Here is a 25,698-nt window from a genome sequence, read left to right on the forward strand (position 1 = left end):
ACAAAGAATAGTTAATTTGAGTGATGGCTGGTTAATGCCAATCACCTCAGCTGTTTCCATTGCGATTGACGTAATGTTATTATAATTTAAAGATTTATTTGTGTACACCAATATGCCTCCTGAATTATTGTAATTTCTACAGCATGGGAATAAATCAAAACCTGATATTTTATAAAGGTCAGACTCTACATCAAAAATCCACACCTCCGAGAGAATTATAATATCTATATGATCAACACAACTACTTATAAATGACATAAAATGGTCAAAATTGGCCCTAACGCTTCTTATATTCAAGTGAAAAACCTTAAAATTTGATATATTACTAATATTGTTACGTTGAATATCGTGAATAACGGAAAGAAACCTTTCTAGATCCTCCAAGGTGCTCATTTTGAGATTTAAATTTTCGTTACTATTAATTGACATGAGATAAGTCATCTACATGACTGATTTTGAACACCCCGGAGTCATCTGTTTTACGCATAAAAACTTTACCGTCACGAATCCAACAATACGCGAAGTTGTGTTGTTGCTTATGTTGTTTAGAATGATAAAACACATTTTTCATGTATGGGCTCAAATGTTCATTAAAATAAACTGGTGTGGGTCGTAGTCTGCTGTCGATCGAAGACGCTTTCAGTTTCTTAGATTTTGCCAACTTGAGAAAATTGTCACGATTAGATTTTTTATCGAACTGAATTATGATCGGCTTTATTTTATCTTTCATCTTCGTAGGCACTCGATGTATAACTGTAATATTGCCCACCAGATCACTTTGCACCTGATCAGCTATTCTTGCCTTCAATTCAATCACATCCTCATTTTCAGTCTCTGGAAGGCCTTGGATCTCAATGTTACAGCGACGGGAATATTGTTGTAGTTCACCAATTTCAATCTGAAGTTTCTTGACTTCAGTTTTTAGCTCAGAATTTTCCGATGACAGTTCTTGTTGCTTTGTTTGTAGCTCAAGTAATTGGGATTGATAGTGCTTGTTTCGGTCACTCAGTTCTTTGAATTGGCAGCACATGTATGATTTCAGTGATTGTATGTTAGCATAGAATGCTTCACTTATTCCGTTCACGATCTCTCTTATATCACTCGGCATTTTTTCAGTATCAAGAGAGAGTAACTGCATATCCATTAATGGTTCGGGATCCGGATCCCTCGTAGAAGTATCCTCTGGATCATCTTGTCTACGTGGATCTTTCTTCGATGACTTGCTTGTTGTTTCTTTACATTTAAAGCATATCCAACTCAGAACCCGATCACGCCTCAGCCTGCGGAATACCAGTTCGCTGAAACCTCCACAACCATAATGGAAGATGTCTTTGCATTTAGTGCAACTAATTGAATCGTCTGGAGTTATGATTGTCTCCACACACCTGGAACACACTTTCTCTGCCATACCGAATAAGATCAGAGCTCTTATTATTTGTATTATATGAATAAAAAAATATTTAACATATAGTACACATCCGTAAAATTATGTGATTACGAAAAATTGTATATGTTATATTAAATTTGAAATGAGTTACGATGAGAAAAAAAAAATTAGCAAGCAAACAATAATTTTCAGAGAGAGCCTCAACCGTACACACCCACTCGCCTAGCTGTTGCCAGGAGCTGTTGCCTCGCCTAGGGTTGTCTCAAGAGCATTGTGGGCCCCTGGGCCAAGTGATTTTTCTGAGGCCCTACCTGGCAAATTCTCAACAATTTCAACCAGATTGTATTTTTGTGAGTCTCTCTCTTCTCTTGAGGTGCCCGGGTAAGGCACTGCTCACCAAGAGTCTACCTGCTAACCTTTTATATGAAAGAGTGATGAATAGACAAAAGAATGTGAAATGATTGTCAAGCTCGTGAGTATTTATACCTGAAAATAGGAAGTGTGGTATGGTCCAACTCCAGGGACCACATACAAAAAATGCATATCAGAACATGACCAATGAAAAAATAGCAAAACAAATTTGCATAACAGAACAATGACACTGAATTTTAAAGAAATTTTGTAATATCAATGTGGCAACAATAATCAAAATAGCAACGTGATCAAGATTGCACATTTTTTTCCAGTTTATGAACAATGAGAATATCACAGATGTTAATCAACCGTGCATATACTCAAATAAGGCAAGACAATTTGTATAAAAAATGACGAATTGGACTCTTTCCCGCCGGGGGGGGGGGGGTTCCATGGGTGATGTTACATGTTTTCAAGCTCAACCCATATAGTTTCAATATCACTTCTCTGCACTTTACACTCTCTAGCTTTCAAACATGATTTCACGTATATCAAGACTCCACCACCTTTTATATCTGATCTATTTCTCAAAAAAGTATCATATCCTGAGATGTGTAAGAAAGATTCATTCCCATCATTTGCCCAAGATTCTGTACAAATATACAAATACAAGGCCACAACAGGCAAAATTCCCAGAGATGGCTGAGAAAAAGATGCTCATAACAAGTATGGATGTCATATATTACTAAAATACCGCAACCCAATTAAAAATGCAATTTTAAAAAAATGTAATGGCTATAAGATCCAGGCCCTCCACAGCTATCGTAGTTTCTAAAAAATCTTTCTTATTACCCAAGCTCCTGGCATTTATTAGTACACATTTTAATTTGCCCTGCGATTTAGTGTCAATCGTCCCCTGTAGCCTCTTTTTCAACATTACAAGAGGTGCCAAAATCCGTACTTGCCCCGGCTAACCAAACATCTAGTTACGGCCCTGGTTTGAGGAGTCGACAGTTCCTCTGGACATGCGGCTAATGTATCTAAGCTGGAACTGCTTCAATGATTCACATTCATGGGATGACAATGATGCTGATTGAACTGGCAACAAGATCCTCATCGGGTTGTGCTAATCGCATATTCAGTGGCGGATCATGCTTGAATAATTGATCCACATGAGGTGTGTCTAATCACTTTTCCCGATTCAGTGGTAGCTTGATAGGAAACTGGCCCCATTTCTTTGGTAATCATCGCTGGAACCCTTTTCAGACCACTGGAATAGTTCCTAGCATATACTTGAACATTGACATTGAATTTTTAGACAGATCATTGCTCGACCAGAGATTCTTACTTCTCCCGATGATCTCTGACAAAATCTGTATGCAATCTGTCCAGACAGCTTCTTCATTTCCTGCTAGTCTCTGAGAAGCTACGACCACTCTGCAAATGGCATTCCTGTGTAGGAACTCTTCATACTCTTCTGATTTGAGGGCGGGCCATTATCAGGTACAATGGCATCAGGAATTCCGTGAATGCCAAAGATGTCTGGGATCTCACAGTTTATCTATAGTAGATGCATCAATAGTGGAAGACATATCTTTCACCTCAGACCACTTAGAATAGGAATCGATGAGAATCAGGCACTTCTATCCCTGAAACAGTCCAGCAAAGTCTATGTGGATTCGTGACCAGGAGAACTTAGTCACTTCCCAAGGGTGCACAGGAGAGTGTGTCTTGTCTCTTGACAAGATTTTTTTCAGATTTATCTCTGCTAGTTCAACTGCACATTATCCAAATGTTGTCTAAAGCCTGCTCATATATGAAGGAGTTAAACCAGGGGGGTTCTCACATTTTTTCTACCTGTGGCACCCCTTACCCTAATCAATGCTTTTCTGTGGCTCCCCAGCGCAGTTTAAAAGAATCTCTTCAAAAATGTTTTGTCAGTCCGCTTTTCTGCAGCTCCCCCGACAAAGATTTGTAAAAGCAATAGCAGTTGATCGTGGGTACCGCATTTCTTCCATTGATAATTTACACAGCAAACTTATTGAAAAATACTTCCGCAACCAAGCCTAAACCTGAACACAAAAACTTGACTATTTTGCCTTTCTACCCAAAAACCGACCAATGCATTGCTAAAATCCTTTGAAAATATAATTTTTCTGTGATTTTCACCCCCATCCATAGGCGTAAACTTATCGAAAATGTTGGTGGGGGGCTCAGGGTCAAATAATGGAGCCCTGCGAAAACCGTCTAACAAACTTTTTTCGAAAGTTACCCCCCACCCCTTTTCTACAGACGTTTCCCAAAAAAAAATTTTGTAAAAAATCTGTCGTATTGATTCAAAATTTTATGCTTGAGAAGAAATATTATACTATCATGGCATTACTGTTGCTAAAGTCTTAATCAATTTTACGGTATTCATTTCAAGATTTAACAGAAAAAAAATGTTGTTTAAACCTTATGTAAAACATCCTATACTTATTTGTTTTGCTCTCTCTCTCTCTCTCTCTTTTGGTTTCTATATCTATGCAAAAAGTAGATGATGTATTGAGTTCCGTTGTTGAAAGATTTTTCTCTTAAAGAACTGATAGTAAATATATTTGCTATCAGCAGGGTCGGAACTAAGGGGAGGTGCAGAGGAGGCAACTGCCCTGGGCAGCAAAATTTAGGGGGTGGCAGTTTTAGGTGGGAACAGAGAACACAGTTACAAAATTATTAAATGTGGGGGCAGCAAAATCATGTTTGCCCCGGTCGGCAAAAATCCTAGTTATGGTCCTGGCTATCAGCATACCATAGCCCGTTCAATAATTATTTCAGTATCTGTCAAAAGCCATTGAACCAGTCAATCATCTTAAATTTTATGGCTTTTTCAGTAAAAAATATGCATGAGAAACTACAGTCGACCCCGCTTGGTTTTTCCGCTTACGTTTCTTCATGATGTGTTTTTGAAAACCGGGAAACAATATATCAGTGACACATTCTTACCAATTGAGAACCGCTGCTTCAGTGAAAAGTTTCCTAAACTTTTTGTTTCGTAGCCCTTCTTAAAAAAAAAAATCTCATCTTTCTCCTAACTCAAGCCCACCCATAGGATCCTATACTAAACCCATAGCTTCTACTGACCCTCTGGACTATTGCATCATCCCCTTCCCCCTGGGGCAATATTTCACACTTTGGAAAACACTGCTTTAGTGGCCATTCTTGGTTATTATTAGAGCCCGGATTATATGCAAATGCATATGTGCATTTGCATATTTTGGATTTTTTTAGCATTAATGCATACAAATGCATAAAATCAAAGAATTTGCAGGATACGTTCTTATTTTTGACGGTTTATTTAAGCTCACTCAATTTTTTTATGATTTTTGAAATAAATATTGTTCACAATATTTTTATAACATCTGTTTTTTTCCCACGAAGGTGAAATTTAGTGAATTAAAATACATATTTATAAGTGTATTTTACGAATATCAACCGTTTTATTGTAAGGCTAGAGATATGTCAAAGTGTTAAATTTTTTTAGAAATAGTGTCGAAATTCTTTTGTTACTGGTATTTTTTATATTGAGCAGCTACAACAAATTGAAAATTAAAAATGCCTGAAAAAAAAAATATGTAGAAGATATTTGCATTTGCGGTATATGTATATATATGAGGATATTTTTTTTGTAAATGAAGTGCATATACATTTAAGAAATAGAAAAGATGCATTTTAAAAACACATCTACTTTTTTTTTGTTGTGGATCGTGATTTTTTTAATGCATATTTTCTCATTTTTTGTACATATTTTGGAATTTTTCCACTTTTAAAGATTTGTAGTGCACATTCTGTATTTTAAGTGCTTATTTTTGCATTTTTGAGTGCATATTTTTGCACTTTTAAGTGCATATTTTTGCATTTTTAAGTGCATATTTGCATATTTTTAGAGCATATTTTGTCACTTTTTTTAGTGCATATAATCTGGACTCTCATTAAATTAAGTTGTATAATAACTAAAGGTCACCCAGCGGGAGACGGAGAAATTGACGTTTTTATTTTTGATTTTTTTTGCACTATTTATAAGTTTGTTATGATTAGTCCTGTTTGTTGCATTTACATATTTTAACCTCCTTTTAGCATTAATGTATGTATAAATGTATGTAATTGAAGAATTTTCAGAATAAGTGCATATTTTCAAGTTGTGCAGAAGATTAATTAAATTTTTATAATTTTTCAAATTAATATTGTTCATAATACAATAAAATTTCATTGGCTTTTTCTCAGCTCGAGATATCAAGGAAACAGTTATTTTTCTGGATATTATGCTGAGGTGAACTCGGAAAGAAAAGTCATCACGTCTCCGCCGGGACTCAAACCCAGACCCTCTTGCATACCGGACTAGCATGCTACCATCTACACCACTGGAGACATCACCCTGCCTTCCTGTGGAAAAATAACTGTTTCCACAATAAAAGTTTGTTATAACAACAGCTCACAACCACGAGAAAAATTTTTGTTGTAACATACTGCTCATTATAAACAAATTTTCACTTTTTAGTCTGTAAGGGCATAAAATTATAGTAAATTGCTGCTTTATCTGCATTGGAACGTCTTTGAGATGATTTCGTTCTATTATTAACGAATAAACAGAGCTCTAGTCATGAAATTGATTTTCGATCTCAAATGAGTTGATTCTCTGAGAGTATAAGACGTTTTCCAAAAATTTTGTATCATCAAAGCGGTTTAGATGACCAACTGAGCAATTTGAAGTCTGAACTATTACATTCACGCTCACTTCCATGGATCTGTCAACATTTTCTATCGAATCGGAAATTCGACATTTTAAAATAGTTTGATGGAAAAACTACAATGGGCCATACCCGAAGCCTGGGTGCTTTATTTTCTTGTCATTTCTTTTTCTTTTCTTTTTTTGAAGTAAAAAGTAAAATCTCGCTTGGGGAAAAATCTGCCCATTTTTGACATTATTCATGTATTGTTACTTGTGTACACGTGTAGTTTGCTTCTTTTTCGAGCAACTTTTTCTTTCTATTAGTGAGCAGCTACAGTACTAGTAACTAGAAATTCCTAAATAAAATACATGTAGAAGTCATTTGCATGAGAATGTTTTTGTAAATGAATATGCACCGAAACAAATAGAAAGGATGCATTTAAAAACTTATTTGTGTTTTTCGCGTGGTTATTTGTTCTTTAACATATATTTTCTCAGTTTTAGTTCATATTTTGCCATTTTTTAAGTGGAAAATTCGGGCTCTAATTATAACAATCATTTCATGTATTGTGACCGACGTGAATGGGACTGGGTGTAGAGAGAGCCAGAAATTTTGTTCGGGGGGACCAAAGTGATAGAACAATAGATTTGGCCATTTTTTCCCTTTTTTCGGTCATTTTCTCACATTTTGGGGGACCAGACCCCCAAGTCTTCCCCCTCGCTACGCCCTTGGAATGGAACTACCCCTGAGCAGGAGCATACCCAAGAAGATCTATCTATGAGGGCACTGAATTTCTTCCAGAGAATTTATGAGTTAGTGCCAATTTTCCAAAAGCATTTAATTAAAAAAATTTTTATTTAATTGTTGGGGGCATACACCTCTGCCCTTAGCCCCATTCTAGTTTGATCACGGTCCAAGTAAAAATATACTTTCATTCTCTCTGTCTCTCATTGAAACTGCGCACAAATCTGGTCTATAGCCATAGGCAGTTTATTACAGATCTAGTTGTGCCGTAAATCTGAGTATATCCCTCAGGATCCCCCAAATCTCACGAATCCCGAAATCCCTGGGTGGGGTCACAAAAACGATTATATACAATAAATATATACAGTTTATACATATTTATTTCATAATTAACTGTCTTCCAACATGGAAAGGAGCAGAGCCGCAACTAGAAAGAGAGCAGGTGAGTCTGGTGCTCTGGACGCTGAACCAGAATTTGAGTGGAATTCACCCTTTAACTGCTTTTTCTACATGCAAGGGGCGCCAAAATTCCGGCTTGTCCCAGGTGACAAAGTATCTAGTTGTGGTCCTGGGAAGGGGGTCATCAATTCCCAGAAAGGTGGAAAAAAGATTATTTAACACACTTTTCTCGTGAAAAAACCATGCTTGGCTCCTACGGAATTAGGCTGGTGCCTAAATTTTTTTCTGATTTGTCAAGCCCTGTATTTATTTATATTTCATGATACAGTGTGCATTTCCCTCAAAATAAAATTACATTTCACTTATTTAAGATTTATTTTACTCTCATATATTGAGTCATACATCAGGTTTTAAATTAGAAAAAAAAATATTTTTTAGCTGCATTAATTTCTCAATAAAAACTCAATTTAAATATTGTTACTGTCCCAAGTATGCAAGCCAAATGGAGTTTAAGTGTTTTTCTTAAATAAATTTTAAATATGATTGAAAAAGTAAAACATATATGGTTAGTTTTATTAATTTATTGATATGTCTAACGGAATAAAAAATTCTTTTACTATGCATTATAAGTATTAGAGGGTTGTAAAATATTGTATCTAGATTGTTTTGGAAGATTCTGAATAAATTCAGAAAAAATAAAGAAAATTAAAAATAAAGGTTCCCTGAATATATATAAATTATCATTGAAGAAAATGCTTAAAATGAAAATATGAATTTATCAAAAATGTGTAACTATATTTAATATATTGCTTACTTTTTCTGTCAGGAAACTGTGTGGAATCACGGGGAACTTGAACTTTTACGTTTTTTCTTGCAATACAACATGTTCTACTAACAGAAGGTTATACTGTACATGCACAACCGAATGTGGTCCACACAAACCATAAAATACTGTGGAACTGCCTATCTCAACATTTGTGGGGGGTTTTTTTTTCAGGGAAAAACAAGGCGTTTACTTCAAGTGGCTACAAACAAAGCTATTATTTTGCAGAATCACAAACCCTGTCTGTAGCAGATTTCTTCACCGTAATTTCTTTATATTCCAATTAGGATCACCTATGGAACTGTTTCTGTTGGCATCCCTGTTTCACTGATGGCCATCCATTAAGCACAAAAGCTTTTACCAAAGCCCTGACCAGCGGCGTCAAAAAGAATTTAGTTTTCGAGAGACAGCCGGGGTCCCCATATGGATGCCCCCAGGTGAAATATTCCCCACATAAGCGACACGGTATACACTCCCCATCCTTCTAATTAGGAAATGGTGCTTGTATTCAGAAACCTGGATTGAAGCAGTCGAAACTGAACCCTATTGAAATGCTCTTTGTCAGCTGCGGAAGGTGCAGTCCCCTTTATCATGAAAAGAAAAAAAGACTCAAATGCATGGAATAAAAAAAATTTCAAATGTTTGGAAGCATTTTGGAAACTGATTTTTTTTTCTTTTACCTTCCCACTTTATTTCTCCCAAAAATTTCCAGTCTCTGTATGTCCCCCCAAGGGTGGAATTGACAGGGCCACGACCATAGTGAGCCTTCTCGGGGCCCTGGTGAATAGTTTTTCATGGGGGCTCCCTTGAAAGGGTAAAGGGTTATATTAAAAAAAGGAGAGGGTTCGTCCCCCTCTTCTCTTCTCATTTTGCAGAATAAGAAAGTGTCAAAGATTTTAAGAAATGTGCAAAATAAGTGTAAATTTTTTTTGTTGGGGCCACCCATTTGGCTCAGGTTCCTGGAGCATTATTCCAGTTGCCCCAGCCTAGTTTCAAGCCTAGGACAATTACCATCATTTTTATTTTTTCATGCTATGAATCCATTTAGTGAATCCATCACCTGTGAAAAGTCTGGCTTCGGGGCCTGCCGAAGATCCCAGGCTAGGAGCCCTTCTCCAGTATGTGGGAGTCCATGGCCCTGCTTATAGCCTGCTGGGTGCCCCCCCCCCCGCCGGTGAACACGCCACTAGATGTCACGGACGGGCTGTAACTAGGAGTGAAGATCATTTTATTGTCTGTGGGGGGGAGGGGGGAAAGCATCGAAATGTCTCCCGGAGATCGACTGAGATACCGCAAGATATTTAACATTTCTAAAAGTGCTGTGAACGTAAACAGGGTATGTAAAACCCCCTCTTTGCAGTCACTGGTGGGACAAAAAGAAATTCGTCCATAAAAAAGAAGTGACCGTAAAAGGAGGAACACTATTAAAACCTTGAGAATAATTCTTCATTTTGAAATAAACACAATTTTGAATAACATAAGTAAGAAATACTACATACTTTTTAGAAATTCCCAATTTAATTTACAATGGAACGTAGAAAAAATTATAGTAATTTCTGATAAATAAGTCGCATCCTGAAAAATGACCGGAAAAAAGGTTTTGTGGAAAAATCGCCACTTTTTTACATGTCACAGCTTCGTATAAAGGCTGAAACACACTGTACTGACGTGACATGATTATTCCGAGTCTAGGTGTGGAAAACGTATCCATGTGATTTTTTTAGGGGGGGAGTGAGCCAGCTCTCCAAAATTGATGGGGGGGGGGGGTCGATCCCATTGGCCTAATACAAGTTTACGCCTATGACAGGTTCCAAGCACTTCCATGTGAGAAATCTGGGTCCTCGTGAAAGATCTCAATCCAAAAGCCCGGTTCAACAGAGACAGGATCATTTTAGTCTTGGAGGGAGGGAAGAATATGTAATTTTTTCACCCTCTCCACTGAAAAAATCGATTGAAACGATATTTTTCGTTTCCCCCGCCCTCCCAGAATTAGCAGCTCCTCTGGATTTTCGTCTGTGAAAACTGCTTTCTTCTCTAGTCCCTTCCCTGGCTACCTAAGTGTTGGGGTACTGGAAACGGCTGCAACTGGGGGGGGGGGAGTTGTGTCCAGGATGCTGGACCAGGGGGGGGGGGGCGAAAATTTCACCCTTTAGCCTCCCTTCAACATTACTTGAAATATTTAAAATTTCTAAGAGTGCTTGTGCTAATGTAAATAGTTTGGAAATCCCTGATTTCTAAGGAGGAAATTGCATGATTATGATTGATATTCCATTGTTTTGCAAAAATGTTGATCAATACAATTCAATAAATTCCTTGTTTACAAACATGTAATTAATTTATTTATTTGTTAATTGTGCCATACAAAATATGTAGCAAAATCATTAGAGAATTTCATTTACTAGTAAATCACAAACGTGTAATGCTGTTATGTACCTATGTTGTCCATCATCTGACCCCTGACCTCTTTAGCCTTTATAATGGCTATATCCATACATGACATCCCTCTCTTAAGCTTTTAGGTTACATAGTCATTCAAATATATTGGGCGTTTACAAATTCTCCCCACTCGAGTAATCTTTTGATTAACGTCTGTATGCAGTGTAGGAAGATCATTTTGGGTATGTTCATAGTTTCCAGAGCCAATGTTCAGGTCATCAAACTCCTGTGACGCATTGTATTTGAAAGTTTGGCACTGTGATGGTCAAATATGACTTCTGTTTCTTCACAGAATTCTACCACAGGGTGTTTTCACTATGTATGATCTTGGAGATCCATGAGCTGAAACTATCTGTGCTGGTTGCCATTGTTTCTTATTGAAATTCCAAATTCTTACTCTTTCACCATTGTTTAAAATTCCTAAGGGGTGAGCATTTCTGTCATAATATAGTTTCTGCTTTCTTTGCTTTTCTTTCAAAAGGTGGGTCACATTCTTGTTTAACTTAGTTTTGAGCAATTCTTCTGAAATGGGTAATTTTGTTTTCAGCCGAGGATTAAACATTAATTGAGTGGGAGATAAGTTCACATCAGGAAGAGGCGTGTTCCGATATTCCATTAGATCAACACCAACCTTAGAAAAAGGTCTGTTAGGAATTGAGTGATTTGTCAGTGGTTCTTTAACATTCTGCTTCCTGAATGTTTCGCAAATATCACAGTTCAACACTATTCTTTCAATATCTCTTGATAAGCTAGGCCAATATAAGATATCTCTGGCTCTTGCTTTGCACTTAACAATCCCCATGTGTGACTCATATATTAAACATAACATATCTTTACGAAGTACTTCAGGGACTATTAGTTTGTTATTAAAAAACAACAACCCATCAGCTACGTATATCTTATCTCGTAGCTTGTAGTACTGCTTGGCAGTGCTTGAACATCTGTCAGTGGGCCAACCATTCTTATTATAATGAATTATCTCTTGAAGGGTTGGGTCAAGCTCAGTACATTTTTGGAATTGTTTCAGTTTCCTCTCACTAATAGGCAGTGATCTGGAAATTTCATGTACAATATGCAACATTTCTGGATCATCTACACTCGTGTCTTTAATGTAAGCCCTTGACAATGCATCAACAATATGCATTTGACAGCCTGGTAAGTATTCAACAGTGAAATCAAACTTAATTAATTTGAGAAGCATTCTTTGTAATCGAATTGAGATCTTGACGATGGGCTTATGAACTATTGAAATCAATGGTTCGTGGTCACTTTTGACAAGTTTTTTGTGGCCATAAATCAAGTTGTGAAATTTTTCAAATGCAAAGACTATGGCAAGTAATTCTTTCTCAATCTGGGCATAGTTTTTTTTCAGTTTCTGACAGGCTCCTGGATGCAAAAGAAACTGGATGATCTTCTTGCAATAAGCAAACACCGAGCCCATCTTTGGAACTGTCACACTGAATAACAATAGGCAAGGAGTCGTTAAATACTTTCAACACAGGAGTTGAACTGATCAATCTTTTCAGATTCACAAAGCTTCAATCTTGCTCATGGTTCCACTGAAACTCAATGTCTTTCTTTAGCAGTTCCCTTAGAGGAGATGTCACAACAGACACGTTTGGAATGAACTTTGCTAAAAAATTAACCATACCAAGCAATCTCTGCATGTCATTCTTGTTGGATGGTTTTTCAAACTCCATAATTGCCTTCACGTGGCTTGGGTCAGCTTTTATTCCATCCTTAGAAATTAAGAGGCCCATATACTTGACTTCATTAACCTTAAATTGAAACTTATCAGGGTTGAATTTCACATTGCTTGTTTTTGCCCTTTCTAAGACTTTCAGCAAGATTTGATCATGTTCTTTCTTGTCATTGCCTGCTACTATCAAGTCATCGAAATAGATCTCAACCCCATTTATGTCACCAAACTGTTTTTGATTGGCTTTCTGAAAAACCTCTGGAGCAGAGCTAATTCCAAATGGCAACCTGTTAAATTTAAACCGCCCAAAAGGCGAATTGAAAGTGCATAGTTCTGAACTGGCCTCGTCCAAAGGTATCTGCCAAAATCCTTCTTTCAAGTCAAGCACAGAATAAAACTGTTTACCTTCTAACTTACTGATAATTTCATCAGCTGATGGAATAATGTGATGTTCCCGCTTTATGACTTTGTTGAGATTTCTGGGGTCAAGACAAATTCATAATTTCCCATTTGGTTTTTCTATTATTACTAGGCTATTGACCCAATCAGTTGGTTTGTGAACTGGCGATATAACACCAGATTGTACCAGCTCGTCTAATGTTTTGCCCAATTTTTTATATAGCGACTGGGGTACTCTTCTGGGGGCATTTATTACAGGCACTACTTCATTCTTTACAACTATGTTATGAGGCTCTCCCGGAAATTTTCCCAAACCAGTAAATACACCTTCATATGTTTCAATGGCCTTTACTTTAGAATCAATAGTTACAAGATCTATCAACTGTACAAGATTCAATTGTTTGCATGCTTCTAAACCTAGAATAGGTTTGGCCTGAACATCTACAATTACAAAAGGGAGTTTCAGCTTAGAACATTTTTCAGTATTACAAGATAATGAAATGACTCCTTCTGGAGTTAATTTGTGATTGCCATACGAAACTAGAACAACATCAGTTGGCGATAAGTTCTGTTTACATTCGACATTTAGAGATTTGAATACTTTGAGTGGAATGATGTTGACTTGTGCCCAGTATCAAGCTTGAATTCCACTACTTTTTCTTCAACTGATATAGCCTTGAGCCATTCATTTCTGGAACTGATCATATTCATTTCCAAGACACTGTCAATGTATAAATTTTCGATGTCATTGTTGCTGTATGGAAGGTAGTTGTCTCTGTGGAGGACCTCATCAATCCTTCTATGATTACCAGCAGATTGTGGCTTAGGAAAACAATTTTCATTGCACATTACCGCAAAGTGATTTTTCTTTTTGCACATATTGCACGATTTATTGAATGCAGGAAAATTCCCTCTCTTGTGTTTTCGACCACAGGAATTACAGTTTTTCTCGGGCATGAATATACTTTTACCTCTGGACCTTATAGCATCAACTTCAGGACCCACATGAGGCTCATGGATTTTCTCCATCTGTCGTCGGCTAATCTCACAAGCACATATGCTATCAACTGCTTTGCTTACTGTAAGATCAGGTTCTCGAAGCAGTCTTTCTTGCAGATTAGAATCACGGATGCCCAAGACAATCCTATCCCGAATTAAGCTGTTTTCTTGCTCTCCAAAGTCACATGAGGCTGCCAAATTTTTCAGTTCGGTAAGGTATACATCTATACCTTGGTTCTCTTTCTGAGAACATGAAAAGAACTTAAAACGTTCGAACACAATGTTACGTCTAGGAAGACAATATTTATCAAGCTTTGCTAAGACATCATCATACTTTGTAGCATTTTCAGCAGCTGCATACTGGAATGTATTAAATACACTCACACCTTCATCACCAATGACGTTCAACAAAATTGAGATTTTAACCTCATCAGGTTTCTCAATCTTCTCTGAAGCAAGCATGAAATTCGCGAACTTTTGTTTCCATTTCACCCATTGATCAGACAGGTTTATGGAGCTGAATATCAACTCTCCAGGTGGCTTAAATGTCTCCATTGATTCAACTTTTAACTTCTAGAACACAACAGTTTCCCAGCAGCACCACATATCTAAGAAGCAATAAGAGTGGGGCCTATCTCAAATCATCTTAGAAAGCTCTTCTTTCCTGACACCATGTTATGTACCTATGTTGTCCATCATCTGACCCCTGACCTCTTTAGCCTTTATAATGTCTATATCCATACATGACAAATGCTATGTGATAATAAAGGGGAAAAAATCAATCTCTAAATATTCAGATTTATATTTTATGCATTGACCCCTTAATTAGCACCTAAAAGATGACTCCCAAGCACCAAAATGTCAAAAAAAAAAATTGCAATACTTGGAAATTAATCTCGTGCAATTTTAAATTAAATTAATTAAATATTAAATATCTAGCTCAATTTTTCCATAGTGTGATGAAACTTGTTTGGTTCATGATATTACTTAAGTTAAACTTTGTATTTTTTTTCAAAAACTAGTTTGTTTATGTAAAAGTATAATATAAATACTTACGTTAATTAAAACATTTTTGGAAGTGGAAGGCTCAGAATTGGAAGTCTAGGACCAATGATTAAGAAGGAAAAGTTCTGGGTGAAAACTTTCCGGACATGCTGTATAGCTAGCACATACATTATTTAATATAATTTATTAACCATCACTTATTTTATTGCACATGTCAGTGTACCTGTTTCAATTTTTTTTTTCATAGGACATGTGATCTGTTGATGTCTCCCAGATTTTGTCATTACCGCATGAACCTCGGTGATAGTCAGGATTATTATATTTCATCTCTTGGAAGAAATAGGGTTTGTTGTTTGCCTTTCCTCTTTTTCTATTATCCATCATTACAAAGTAGGTTAAAAAATTCAGTGAAATCATTAGTAACAAGAGTATTACAAGAATACATGATGATGAAAAGAAAAAAAACATGCACATTTGTTTCGAAATATTAAAACATCCCAGAAACTGGCGAGTACAATTTGCTTTAAATAGTCAAGTTGGAATGCCCAACTTTACATTGTAGCTGTAATTTGCATTTACATATTCTAAGGGGTCTTCTTGAGCACACTAGTTGTAGAAATTTGCGTAAAGTGTATTGAATGTGTGTCTTTTAGAATGTCAAATTACTTTCTCTCTGCATCAATAAATATGGGTTTTTTACAGGGACGCAGCACAGAAGATGCCTTACTAAACATTATTAAATTTATTATATAAAGTTCATACCTTTCGGGCTGTTATTCCATGTTCAAGGTTTCTTTAAAGCAGATGTTTCATCCCCTACTGCGGTGGACATCTTCAGTGCAGTTTTCAACAAATAAGGAGACGAAATGACCTCCTTGGATGACAGTTATCCGCTGATACTTTTGCTGAAGATGCGGAAAGATCACCCTTGTCATTGTGAGGGTGAGAAAGTCATGTGCAAATGTTGGTGGGTGGGTATCAGAGTCTTCAAATTTGAATGGGGATCAAAATTCGGAAGTGTTGACTTCCTAACCATGCTAATCCTGGTCTTTTGGATTGCCGGGTACCATGTGTTGCCGTTCTTCCTTCCATTATTCCCATCAAATACATCATTACCAATACTAAATCCATCATCAGAAGACTACAACCAGAGGTTGCTGAGGAAATTCATCGTGAATCTGTTAGAATTCTACAACACACCAAGCCACCAGTCGAACATGCAGTAATTTGGAGTCGGAATAGTGACTCGAAAATAATTGTTTTTCCTGCTGATAAAGGAAACGCAACTACAATGATGAACAGCAAAGAATATCACAGGAAAATCACAAATTTGCTTGCCTCTCCCACGTACAAAAAACTCAAATTTGATACCTCCTCTCACATAGTGAAGAAGACCAATGCTTTGATCAAGTCATCTGCCATCCATAAGGAAATTCAACACATCTCACATAAAATTTGAAGCCCAGCCTCCACATCTGTATGATCTACCAAAAATACACAAGCCTGACCCCCCCCCCCCCCCGCCCAATTGTTAGTGCAATTGCAACGTATTAATTGCATCAAGGGTTTTTGTATACGTCGCTGCAAGTGACCAGGCAAAGACACATTGACAATGAACAAACAGTTTATTAGGTTTCTTAACTGTCGTGTATGAGCATAGCCACTGTAAAGGCTAAAGATGCCAGTGGTCATTATGAGGAGAGCACATGTGTACAGGGCCGCAACTAGGGGGGGGGTGCAGGCGGGTCTTGTGCCCCGGGACCTGGACCTGAGGAGGCACAAATTTCATTCTGAAACCTCTCCTTCAACATAACCAGCGGGCATCAAAATGCAAGCTTGCCCTGGGTGAACAAGCATCTAGTTGCGGCCCTGCATGTGTGCCTGGAGAGGGATTCAATGTTAACTCTGATATTGTATATAGTAACTAACTGAATAACATAAACTAATGATACAAAATGACTTGTATAGTGTAGGTTTATTAGTAGGTGCATGACATGGTGTCAGGAAAGAAGAGCTTCCTGAGATGAATTGAGATAGGTCCTATTTTTATTGCTTCTTGCATGTCTGGTGTTGCTGGAAACTGTTGTGTTCTTGAATTTAAAAGTTGAATCAACCAAAATATGGAGACATTTAAGCCACCTGGAGAGTTAATATTCAGCTCTACAAACCAGGCCCGTCATTTAGGGGGGGGGGCTGTTGCCCCCCTGGCTTTTGAAAATACACTACAAATGGTATATATATACACAAATATATATATATATATATGGGTACCTTTAGTACATGCTCTTTGCCCCCCCCCCCCCGCCCTGGAAAAAGTTGAAATGACAGCCCTGCCACAAACCTCTCTGATCAATGGGTGAAGTGGAAACAAAAATTTGAGAATTGCATGCTTGCTTCGGAGAAGATTGAGAAGCCTGATGAGGTTAAAATTGCGAGGCCTGTTTTCTGAGAATTACACTACAGGCTCTTACGATTTGTTTGTTCCTGACTCTGATAAAATCGAGTTAATTATTTCTCAGTTACCGTATACCTTGAAGACTTACTCTAAAGTAAGAAGGCCAGAGAGTACAAAATTTGTTCACGATGATTGACCAGTATACCCGATCACGAGAAAATTCAGGACGAGATACTCCACCTTGAATTTTCAGTAATCAGGGACAAGTTCAACCGAGAAATGGTATATCATCATCAATCAGGTGCTACCAGTGTAACCAGTCCGGACATATCCGCTGACAATGCCCATTGAATCGGTTTCAAGGAAATGGGCGGTCGGATACATAGATAGGGGCAGTGTGTTCGACAATGAGGAGTCCTCTGAATTAAAATTCTTGCATTCTGTGGTCCGCGTTAACCATATATTTTCAAGAGCCGTGGTGGACACAGGTGCTGATTGGTCCATCATCAGCTTTCGTTTAGCACAACAGGTGGGTTCTTCCAAAAACCAGGTACAACCATATAGAGGTCCGAACTTTCGATTGACCTCTGGTGAGCACTGTCGACCCGTGGAAGTCCTTCGGGCTCGAAATACGAAATATTGTTGTGCACACGGAGTTGATAGTGCTCACTAGAGTTCCTTTCGACATCCTAATAGGAAAAGATGTTTTGAGTGCAGCAGAGATTATTGTAGATTTCAAGACTCAGGAACTCAAAGGCGGTATAACCCAATGGAAACCCAAGGACCTCAAAAACCCAGTAGGTGTAAATTTAATTAATAAATATATTTACACCTATTGGGTCGATATACTTCGTTCTTTTTATCTTTCTTCCAAGTCTAAAGAAATAAGATTTACGTGTATCGCAAGAACAGAGATGTCATAGGGTCGAGAACATTTTACTAGCTTTTAGCTACTGCTCTTTTCCCTGTCCCAGCTTTCTTCATCACATTATGAATTAACTGTTCGACCGTGTTCATTCAAACTTTTTTTTCTTTCTTTTTATTTTTTTCAAATATTGTAATATATGTAATTTAATTGTAAATTCTAATTTGTATAATATTATCGTAATTGACTTGGGACAAATAAATTATGTTATGTTGTGTTAAGATGCAGAGAAATTGTTAACCAACAAAAAATTTAACAACTAATTCCAAATTCAGCTTAGAACAAAAACAAGAATTGTCAAAATTATTGAATAAATTTTCTGACCTATTTAGAGACCAACCAGGAAGGAAGAACCCACGTGATAAAACACAAAATTATAACTGATGGCAAACCAGTTTTTAGGTCTCCTTTTTCTATTCCGAAATGGAAAAAAAGACTAGTAGAGGAACAAGTCCAAGAGATGTTAAAAGACGACATAATCGAATCCGCCTCCACAAATTGGGGCTCCCCTTGTTTTCTAATTGATAAAATATCAGGCGAATGGAAGTTCATAATTGACTACTAAAAACTTAATAAAATCACTGCACCTGATCATTATCCATTACCATGCATTGATCAAATATTGCAGCGAATAAGTGACTCAACCTACATGTCTACGTTTGACCTGGCATCTGGATATTGGCAGGTTCCTGTCAGGCTTGAAGACAAGACAAGACAAGACGGCATTTGTAACTGAGTCCAGCATGTACTGTTTCAAAGTTATGCCTTTGGGGCTGAACAATGCCCCTGCCACATTCCAACGGATGATGACAATGATCTTGGGTCACCTAGTCGGCAAATGTGCAGATTTTTACCTCGACGAGGTAGTCATTTACAGTAAAGATTTCCAAACGCACTTAAAAAATTTAGAAAAATAGTTTTCTCTTGTCTGAAAAATGCAGGTTTGACCCTTAAGCCAGAGAAATGTAACTTGCATAAACGAACCCTCTAGTACTTGGGTCTCAACTTAACCCAAGAAGGTTGGAATGTCAAGCCCAGTCAAACAGAAGCAATTCAACAGTTTGAGACCCACTACCATCAAAAAACTACAAAGATTTCTTGGACTCTGTAGTTTGTATCGACAGTTCATGCCACATTTTGGAGACATTGCTCACCCACTCTCCCAACTCACCAAAAAGGGACAGAGGTTCAAGTGGGAAAAAGTTCATCAAAATGCATTTGACGAACTAAAAAGAGTGTTAATTTGTGCTACCATCTCTTAACAACTAGAAAATCTAACTGTCCATTGTGAAAATACAGACGCATTGGAATTGGAGCCGTGCTTTAGCAGGTTGAGCCCGATGGCGATAAGCCCTTAGCATACACAAGTCGTACTTTGAATTCGGCTGAAAGGAATTATTCAGTTTCGGAACAGGAGAGACTCGCTGTATTGTGGTCTTGTAACAAGTTTCGAGCATGGTTTAGCGTTGAACCTATCACCACCATGACCGACCACAAGGCAGTCGTCTGGTTCTTTGACGCCAAGCAACTGAAGGGAAGACTAAGCAGATGGGCTTAGTTACTACAGGAGTACCCCCCGCATTTCCAATACTGACAGGGTTCCGCTATGCAAGCTCCGGACGCATTGTCAAGAGCCCCCATCATTATGAGATTGATTTAGATTAAAATTTAGACAACAAATTATATTTCTTCTCCTTGTTGGATTTAACCGAGTTAGTTAATAAACAACATTTAGAATATATAGATATTATCCAATATTTTTCAGACGAATTCTGGGAGTCAAAATTAGGATAAAAAAATTGAAGACAGGTATTTATTCGAAAATGGGAAATTATTTATTCGACATGATAAAAAATCTTTGTTAGTTATTCTTCCATGCCGAGATAAGTTCCTTTCAGAAATGCATTGCCATCCATTTTCCGGTCACATGGGAGTTAGAAAGACATATCAGTGCTGTGTCCAATGTGAGTATTGGCCTGGCATGAGAAAAGACATCAAGAAATTCGTATTATAATGCAAGATCTGTCAGACATGCAAGTACGACAACAAAAAACGAGGCAATATGATCTCCACCACTGCAAATAGCCATGGGGAAATAGTGGACGTGGACACCATGGGTCCTTTTCCGATATCTTCTAAATGTAATATTCATCTATTATTCATAGTTGACTATTATACAAAATGGATAGAATTGTTTCCGCTATGGCGTATCACAACAAATGTAATAGCCAAGAAATTCATACATGAATATTGTACCGGATATGGGTTCCCAAAGAATTTAGTTTCAGACAATGGTTCTTGTTTTATCTCCAATCTTATGAAAGAGACATGTAAAGTCCTTCAAATAAAACAATGTTTCACCACACACTACCATCCACAGTCAAATCTGACTGAACAAATTAACAAAACAATTAAACAAATGACCTTATGCCATGTAGGAAAAACACAGCCTGGGACAAAAATTTGTCTTTTTTTTGGTTTGGCCGTAAGATTCGTCCCTTCGGAAACTACCTTTGATGACCAAACACACCCCGCTTCCCATCTCATTGAGATATAGAAGCGTTCCCGGAGGATGGGTGTGTCTGGAAATTTTATTAAATATCTTCAGAATAATAAATAAAAATATTACATATAGATTGCACATATAAATTCACACATAATCAATGCTCGTCAGTGGACGGATCATAATATACGGAGGAAGAAATAAAAAATAAACTATAAAATCTACATCATAATCTTCTGAAAGTTCTTTATTTCATCCGAAGATGAACACTAACGTCCATGCACTCTAAACAGCATCCCTTGACGCTGTGGTCATAGCCTTATTGAGGTACATTCCTGAAGAGTCTGTTGGTTCGTAAAATCTCACCGAGATATTGGATGATTCTGGAGCACACAGGACGGAAGTCCTGTAATACTTGTGGTATACAAAACAGGTATAAATCGTCTCTCTGCAACGCCGGCCTGTCTTTTTTGTTATATGTTGCTTAATAGTCCTATACAGGAAGATAAACTGAAGAGCCAAAAAAACTGGTACAGGCATGCGTTTGCAAATAAAGAGATGTGGAGCCAATCAGAGTACGGCGCTGCGGTCAGCAACGCCTATATAACACAACAAGTGTCTGGAATAGTTGTTAGATCGGTTACTGCTGCTGCAATGGCAGGTTATCGAGATTTAAGTGAGTTTGAACGTGGTGTTATAGTCGGTGCATGAGCGATGGGACATATGTGAAAGTGGGCAATATGCTTTTTTTTCACCCATTTCAAATTCAGAATATATAGTTTGAATGTATTTCCCATAATACAAACCACCTATGGACCATGTTTCATAAATTTATGATTACTCTTAATATCGTGTTTTATTCATTGGCAAATGAAGTGTGATTATGATTAAAAATACATGTGCAGGCTATATGAAAAAATAAGTACGGGGTGATTATAAAAAAACTATCCCGACATATGGGCCCCTAACTATCATACCATTCACAGAAACTGAATGAAATTTTGGCATAAAGTATTTTGAGGTATGCGCTCAAGAATGATATGGAAAACAACAGTGTCACTCTAACAGTTACGGTTACAGTGAGAAAATTTGGAAAATATCAAATGGCAACACCAAGTTTTTTGTATTGGAATGCGATCTCCATGCTGAAAAACACTAAATAGCGTTGGAATGGCACCTGTAGCACGAAAATCCCCGGAGCTAGGCAAGGAAAAAGTAAAAAGGACTTTGCCGTGCACCAGAGCATTAATGTTTGTTTCATTCGTTGTTCGTAGTTGTTAGATCGGTTACTGCTGCTGCAATAGCAGGTTATCGAGATTTAAGTGCGTTTGAACGTGGTGTTATAGTCGGCGCACGAGAGATGGGACATAGCATCTCCGAGGTAGCGATGAAATTTGGATTTTCACGTACGACCACACTCTGTGGTCAAGCATCGTTTCTTGAAGACCATAGCTGAGTGTCACTTCCGCCCTAGTCGCTTCACCATAAGTATACTTTGCGATTTTCCTACTAGTGAAGGGTTTGCCCTTGAATTGATGTCTTAACTAAAATGTTTTAATTTGTAATAATAGAAATAAATAGTTGTTCGAAACTGTTTTGTTCATTGGCAGATAAAGACATATGTTGCATAATAAGTTTTAGACAAGTAGCACAGACTCCATGGAAACCAGTAACCGATGGGCCATATAACTGAAGTGTAGGCACGTAACTTACATAGTTCATCTACGGATGGTAAATGTAATTGTAGAATCGCAACTTTGACGTGATACATTATCGCTAATATATGATCTCAATTTGTCAGTGGTTTATACGTCCTTACGTACTGATCTTTGATTCGGATCTGAAAGGTATAATTGTTAGATCACGCTCATCTTATAGTAAAGAGTTGATTTGAATAATCGTAGTATCGCCAAGACTAGTTAAGATTGATTGTCTCTGGAATATAATCTCAATTTATAACTTCGGAAACTACCGGACAGTCACTGGTGATGCTATTTCTAGGGAGGGAATTAGTCTTACCCTTCGATTGGGAAATGGATCTTCCCGTCTGGGAGAGAGTTAGCTTGCCAGACGAATTATTAAAGCAGTTCAGAAACAGCAGTGGCGACAACAATTTAACTATGATGAAAGAAGAAAACAACATAGTTTTGATGTCTCAGACTTCGTTTTAGTCAGGACTCATTTCCGATCCAATGCTCAGGGGAATGTCATGACCAAACTCAAACCCAGGTGGGGCTGTTCATTTCAGATCGATAGAAAAAATTTCACAGATAGTTTATTCAGTTATTGATTCCGAGAATAGAATCATAGGAAAATTTAACGCATGTGACAAAGAAATTTGTGGGAGATATTCATGGGCTTCCTCATATGGACAGTATAGACGAGGTCACTCAAAATTCTCTCAATGTCACCGTCGGGAGAATTTAATCAAACTACCCGCGCTGGGCTTGATAAAACACTCGACAAAACAATTGAAAATCTAGATTTAAATGATATTCTCCAGCCGCCACCAACAATACAGAGGAACAAACCTTACCTAAAACCATCTCACTCCAGGGCCCGCTTGTGTGTTTCGATGATGTCATACAAAGAGGCCGACGGTCGGAGCATCGTCTGCGCGCTATCCCTGAACCTTATGCTTTGCTTACACTTTTCCGTAATATTAACTATAAAATTTGTCATTCCTTTTTTTAACTTTATTTAAATAAAGAAGAAACATGAAAAAAATTAAGCATTTCAGCAAAAATAAACAAACACTTTTTGATAAAAAATAGTTTATTAACGTAAAGAATAGTGTATTTCCCATGAATTAAAAACAAACACCTCATAACAGTGAATTTATGATCTCGAATATATAAAATTTTGATCAAAAATCTCATACACACACAAATACAGGGTGATTATAAAAAAACTTTCCCGACATATCACATGCTAGAGGGCCCGGTTATAACGGAGCCTCTGGTCGTCGAGCCACCTGTTGATGAAGAACCAATCTCCACAAACAACGACATTTTAGAGGGCGAATGGGTGGTCGTGGATGAGGTAGAGGGGGATAGTGATAGGGGTTTAATCATCAGCGATTTTATGGTTAGGGAACTTGGGAACCGAGTGTGTAAGGATTTTCGGGGTTTCGAGCGCTGCTGTCTTCCTGGGGGGAAGACTGGCAACGTTCGAGACGTTTTTTCATCGCCGAAAGTTGCCCTTGCAGGTGATTCTGTGGGTGGGAACAAATCAGGTAGGAGCGAATATTAGTGAGTCTCTGTCAGAATACCGGGATTTACTATTATCCGCTAGGGAGGGGGGTTCAGATGTGGCAGTGATTCCAGTGCTGCCAAGGGGTAGTAGGGGATATAGGAGTAGGATCCACCAATTCAATATAGGCCTGAAGGACATTTGCTCCTCACTTGGGGTCACGTTCTTGGAGCTTCCCGCATTTACCGATAGGTGGCTTCGTTCGGATGGGATCCATCTAAATAAGATAGGGGTCTGGGAGGTTTACGATAGTCTTAGGTCAGGTTTTTTACTCCCAGACCACGTAGTCGGGAATGCGGGTTAGTTAATGATAATCACAACAGTACTGACAGGGAATTACCCACCTCTGACTTGGATGGCTTCTCGATTGACAACAAACCACCGGGCAAATTAAAATGTGTGTTAATAAATGCCAGGAGCTTGGGTAATAAGAAAGATTTTTTAGAAACTATGATAGTTGTGGAGGGCTTGGATCTTATAGTCATTACAGAATCTTGGGCAAACGATGGGGATGAATCTTTTACACATCTCAGGATACGATAATTTTTTGAGAAATAGATCTGATAGGAAAGGGGGTGGAGTGTTGATATACGTGAAATCCTGTTTGAAGGCTAGAGAGTGTAACGTGCAGAGAAGTGATAGTGAAACCATATGGGTTGAACTTGAGAGCAAAAGACGTCATAAGCTTATTGTTGGGGTTTGTTACAATCCACCGAATAGGGATCAAAACTACATTGCCAAAATGCATGATGAAATTTCCTACATGTGTAAGCGAAAGAGGGTTCTCATACTAGGGGATTTCAATTACCCAGGTATTGATTGGGAGAACCTTTCATCTGGAAATCAGTATGAAAGAGACTTTCTTAAGTTGGTGCTCAAAAATTTTTTGTATCAGCATGTATCAGAAGCCACTAGGGGTACTGCTATTTTGGATTTAGTTCTTACTAGTTCTGAGGATCTAGTTGAACATGTTTCGGTGGGGGAAGAGTTTTCTTCCAGTGATCATCGTATCGTCAGATTTCACTGTAACTTTTCCTCGGGTAAGGTTGATAACAAAAGACTGGTTCCTTGTTTTCGGAGAACTAACTTTGATGTTTTGAGAAGAAGGTTAGCAGAAGTTTTCAAAGACCGGTTGGAATCAGTAGGGGTGGTAAGTCAATGGGAAGAATTTAGTACGAAGCTGTCCTCTGTTTTGCACGACGTCATACCCTTTGTTCGAAAAAAGCGTGTTTGTACATCACACCCTCTATGGTTCACGGATAGCGTGCGGAACCTTTATCTTGAAAAGAAAAGAGCATTCAGAGAGTATAAAAGTGGACGTGGTGACCTATCATTGTTTATTGATAAAAGAAGACTGTTGAAGAAAGCGATAAGGGATAGTAAAAAGGAAGTTGAATCTAGGTTGGCAGATAACATTGGCTCTGACCCAAAATCATTTTTTCGATACGTCAATAATGGATGTAAGGGGACAGTTGGCCCCCTCTCAATAGGAGGCTCTAAGGTAGAGAGCAATGTAGGCATGTGTAGTGCTTTCAATGACTTTTTCGCGTCGGTTTTTAATGGAGATAATGATATTCGATATACGGGTGTTGCATGGGGTAATAAAACCCTCAACGATATTCAAGTAGAAGACGTGGAGGTCCTAAATCTTCTAAGAAATGTATGTGCGAGC

At 37.8% G+C, this 25,698-nt stretch overlaps 1 protein-coding gene across 7 annotated transcripts in view; it reads left to right on the top strand.

The window, feature by feature from the left end:
• Positions 1 to 25,698, top strand: part of LOC149084773 (guanine nucleotide exchange factor for Rab-3A-like) — a 199,237-nt gene that overhangs the window by 143,956 nt on the left and 29,583 nt on the right. For 4 of the 7 annotated variants that reach the window (XM_089232509.1, XM_089232508.1, XM_089232511.1 and 1 more), the window contains exon 9: positions 15,199 to 15,295. The exons of 2 other annotated variants lie outside the window; for them this stretch is intronic. In XM_089232509.1, coding sequence (XP_089088635.1) covers positions 15,199 to 15,295 — 97 coding nt within the window. Of the gene's footprint in view, positions 1 to 6,001; positions 6,292 to 15,198; positions 15,296 to 25,698 lie in introns of those variants that run through there. One more of the 7 variants, XM_089232513.1, reaches the window with a different exon arrangement.

The sequence above is a fragment of the Pholcus phalangioides genome, unplaced genomic scaffold (genome assembly GCF_987345545.1).
Source record: "Pholcus phalangioides strain wild (caught in Gottingen) unplaced genomic scaffold, Ppha-v1.0 ptg000007l_1, whole genome shotgun sequence".
Classification (NCBI taxonomy): Eukaryota; Metazoa; Arthropoda; class Arachnida; order Araneae; family Pholcidae; genus Pholcus; species Pholcus phalangioides.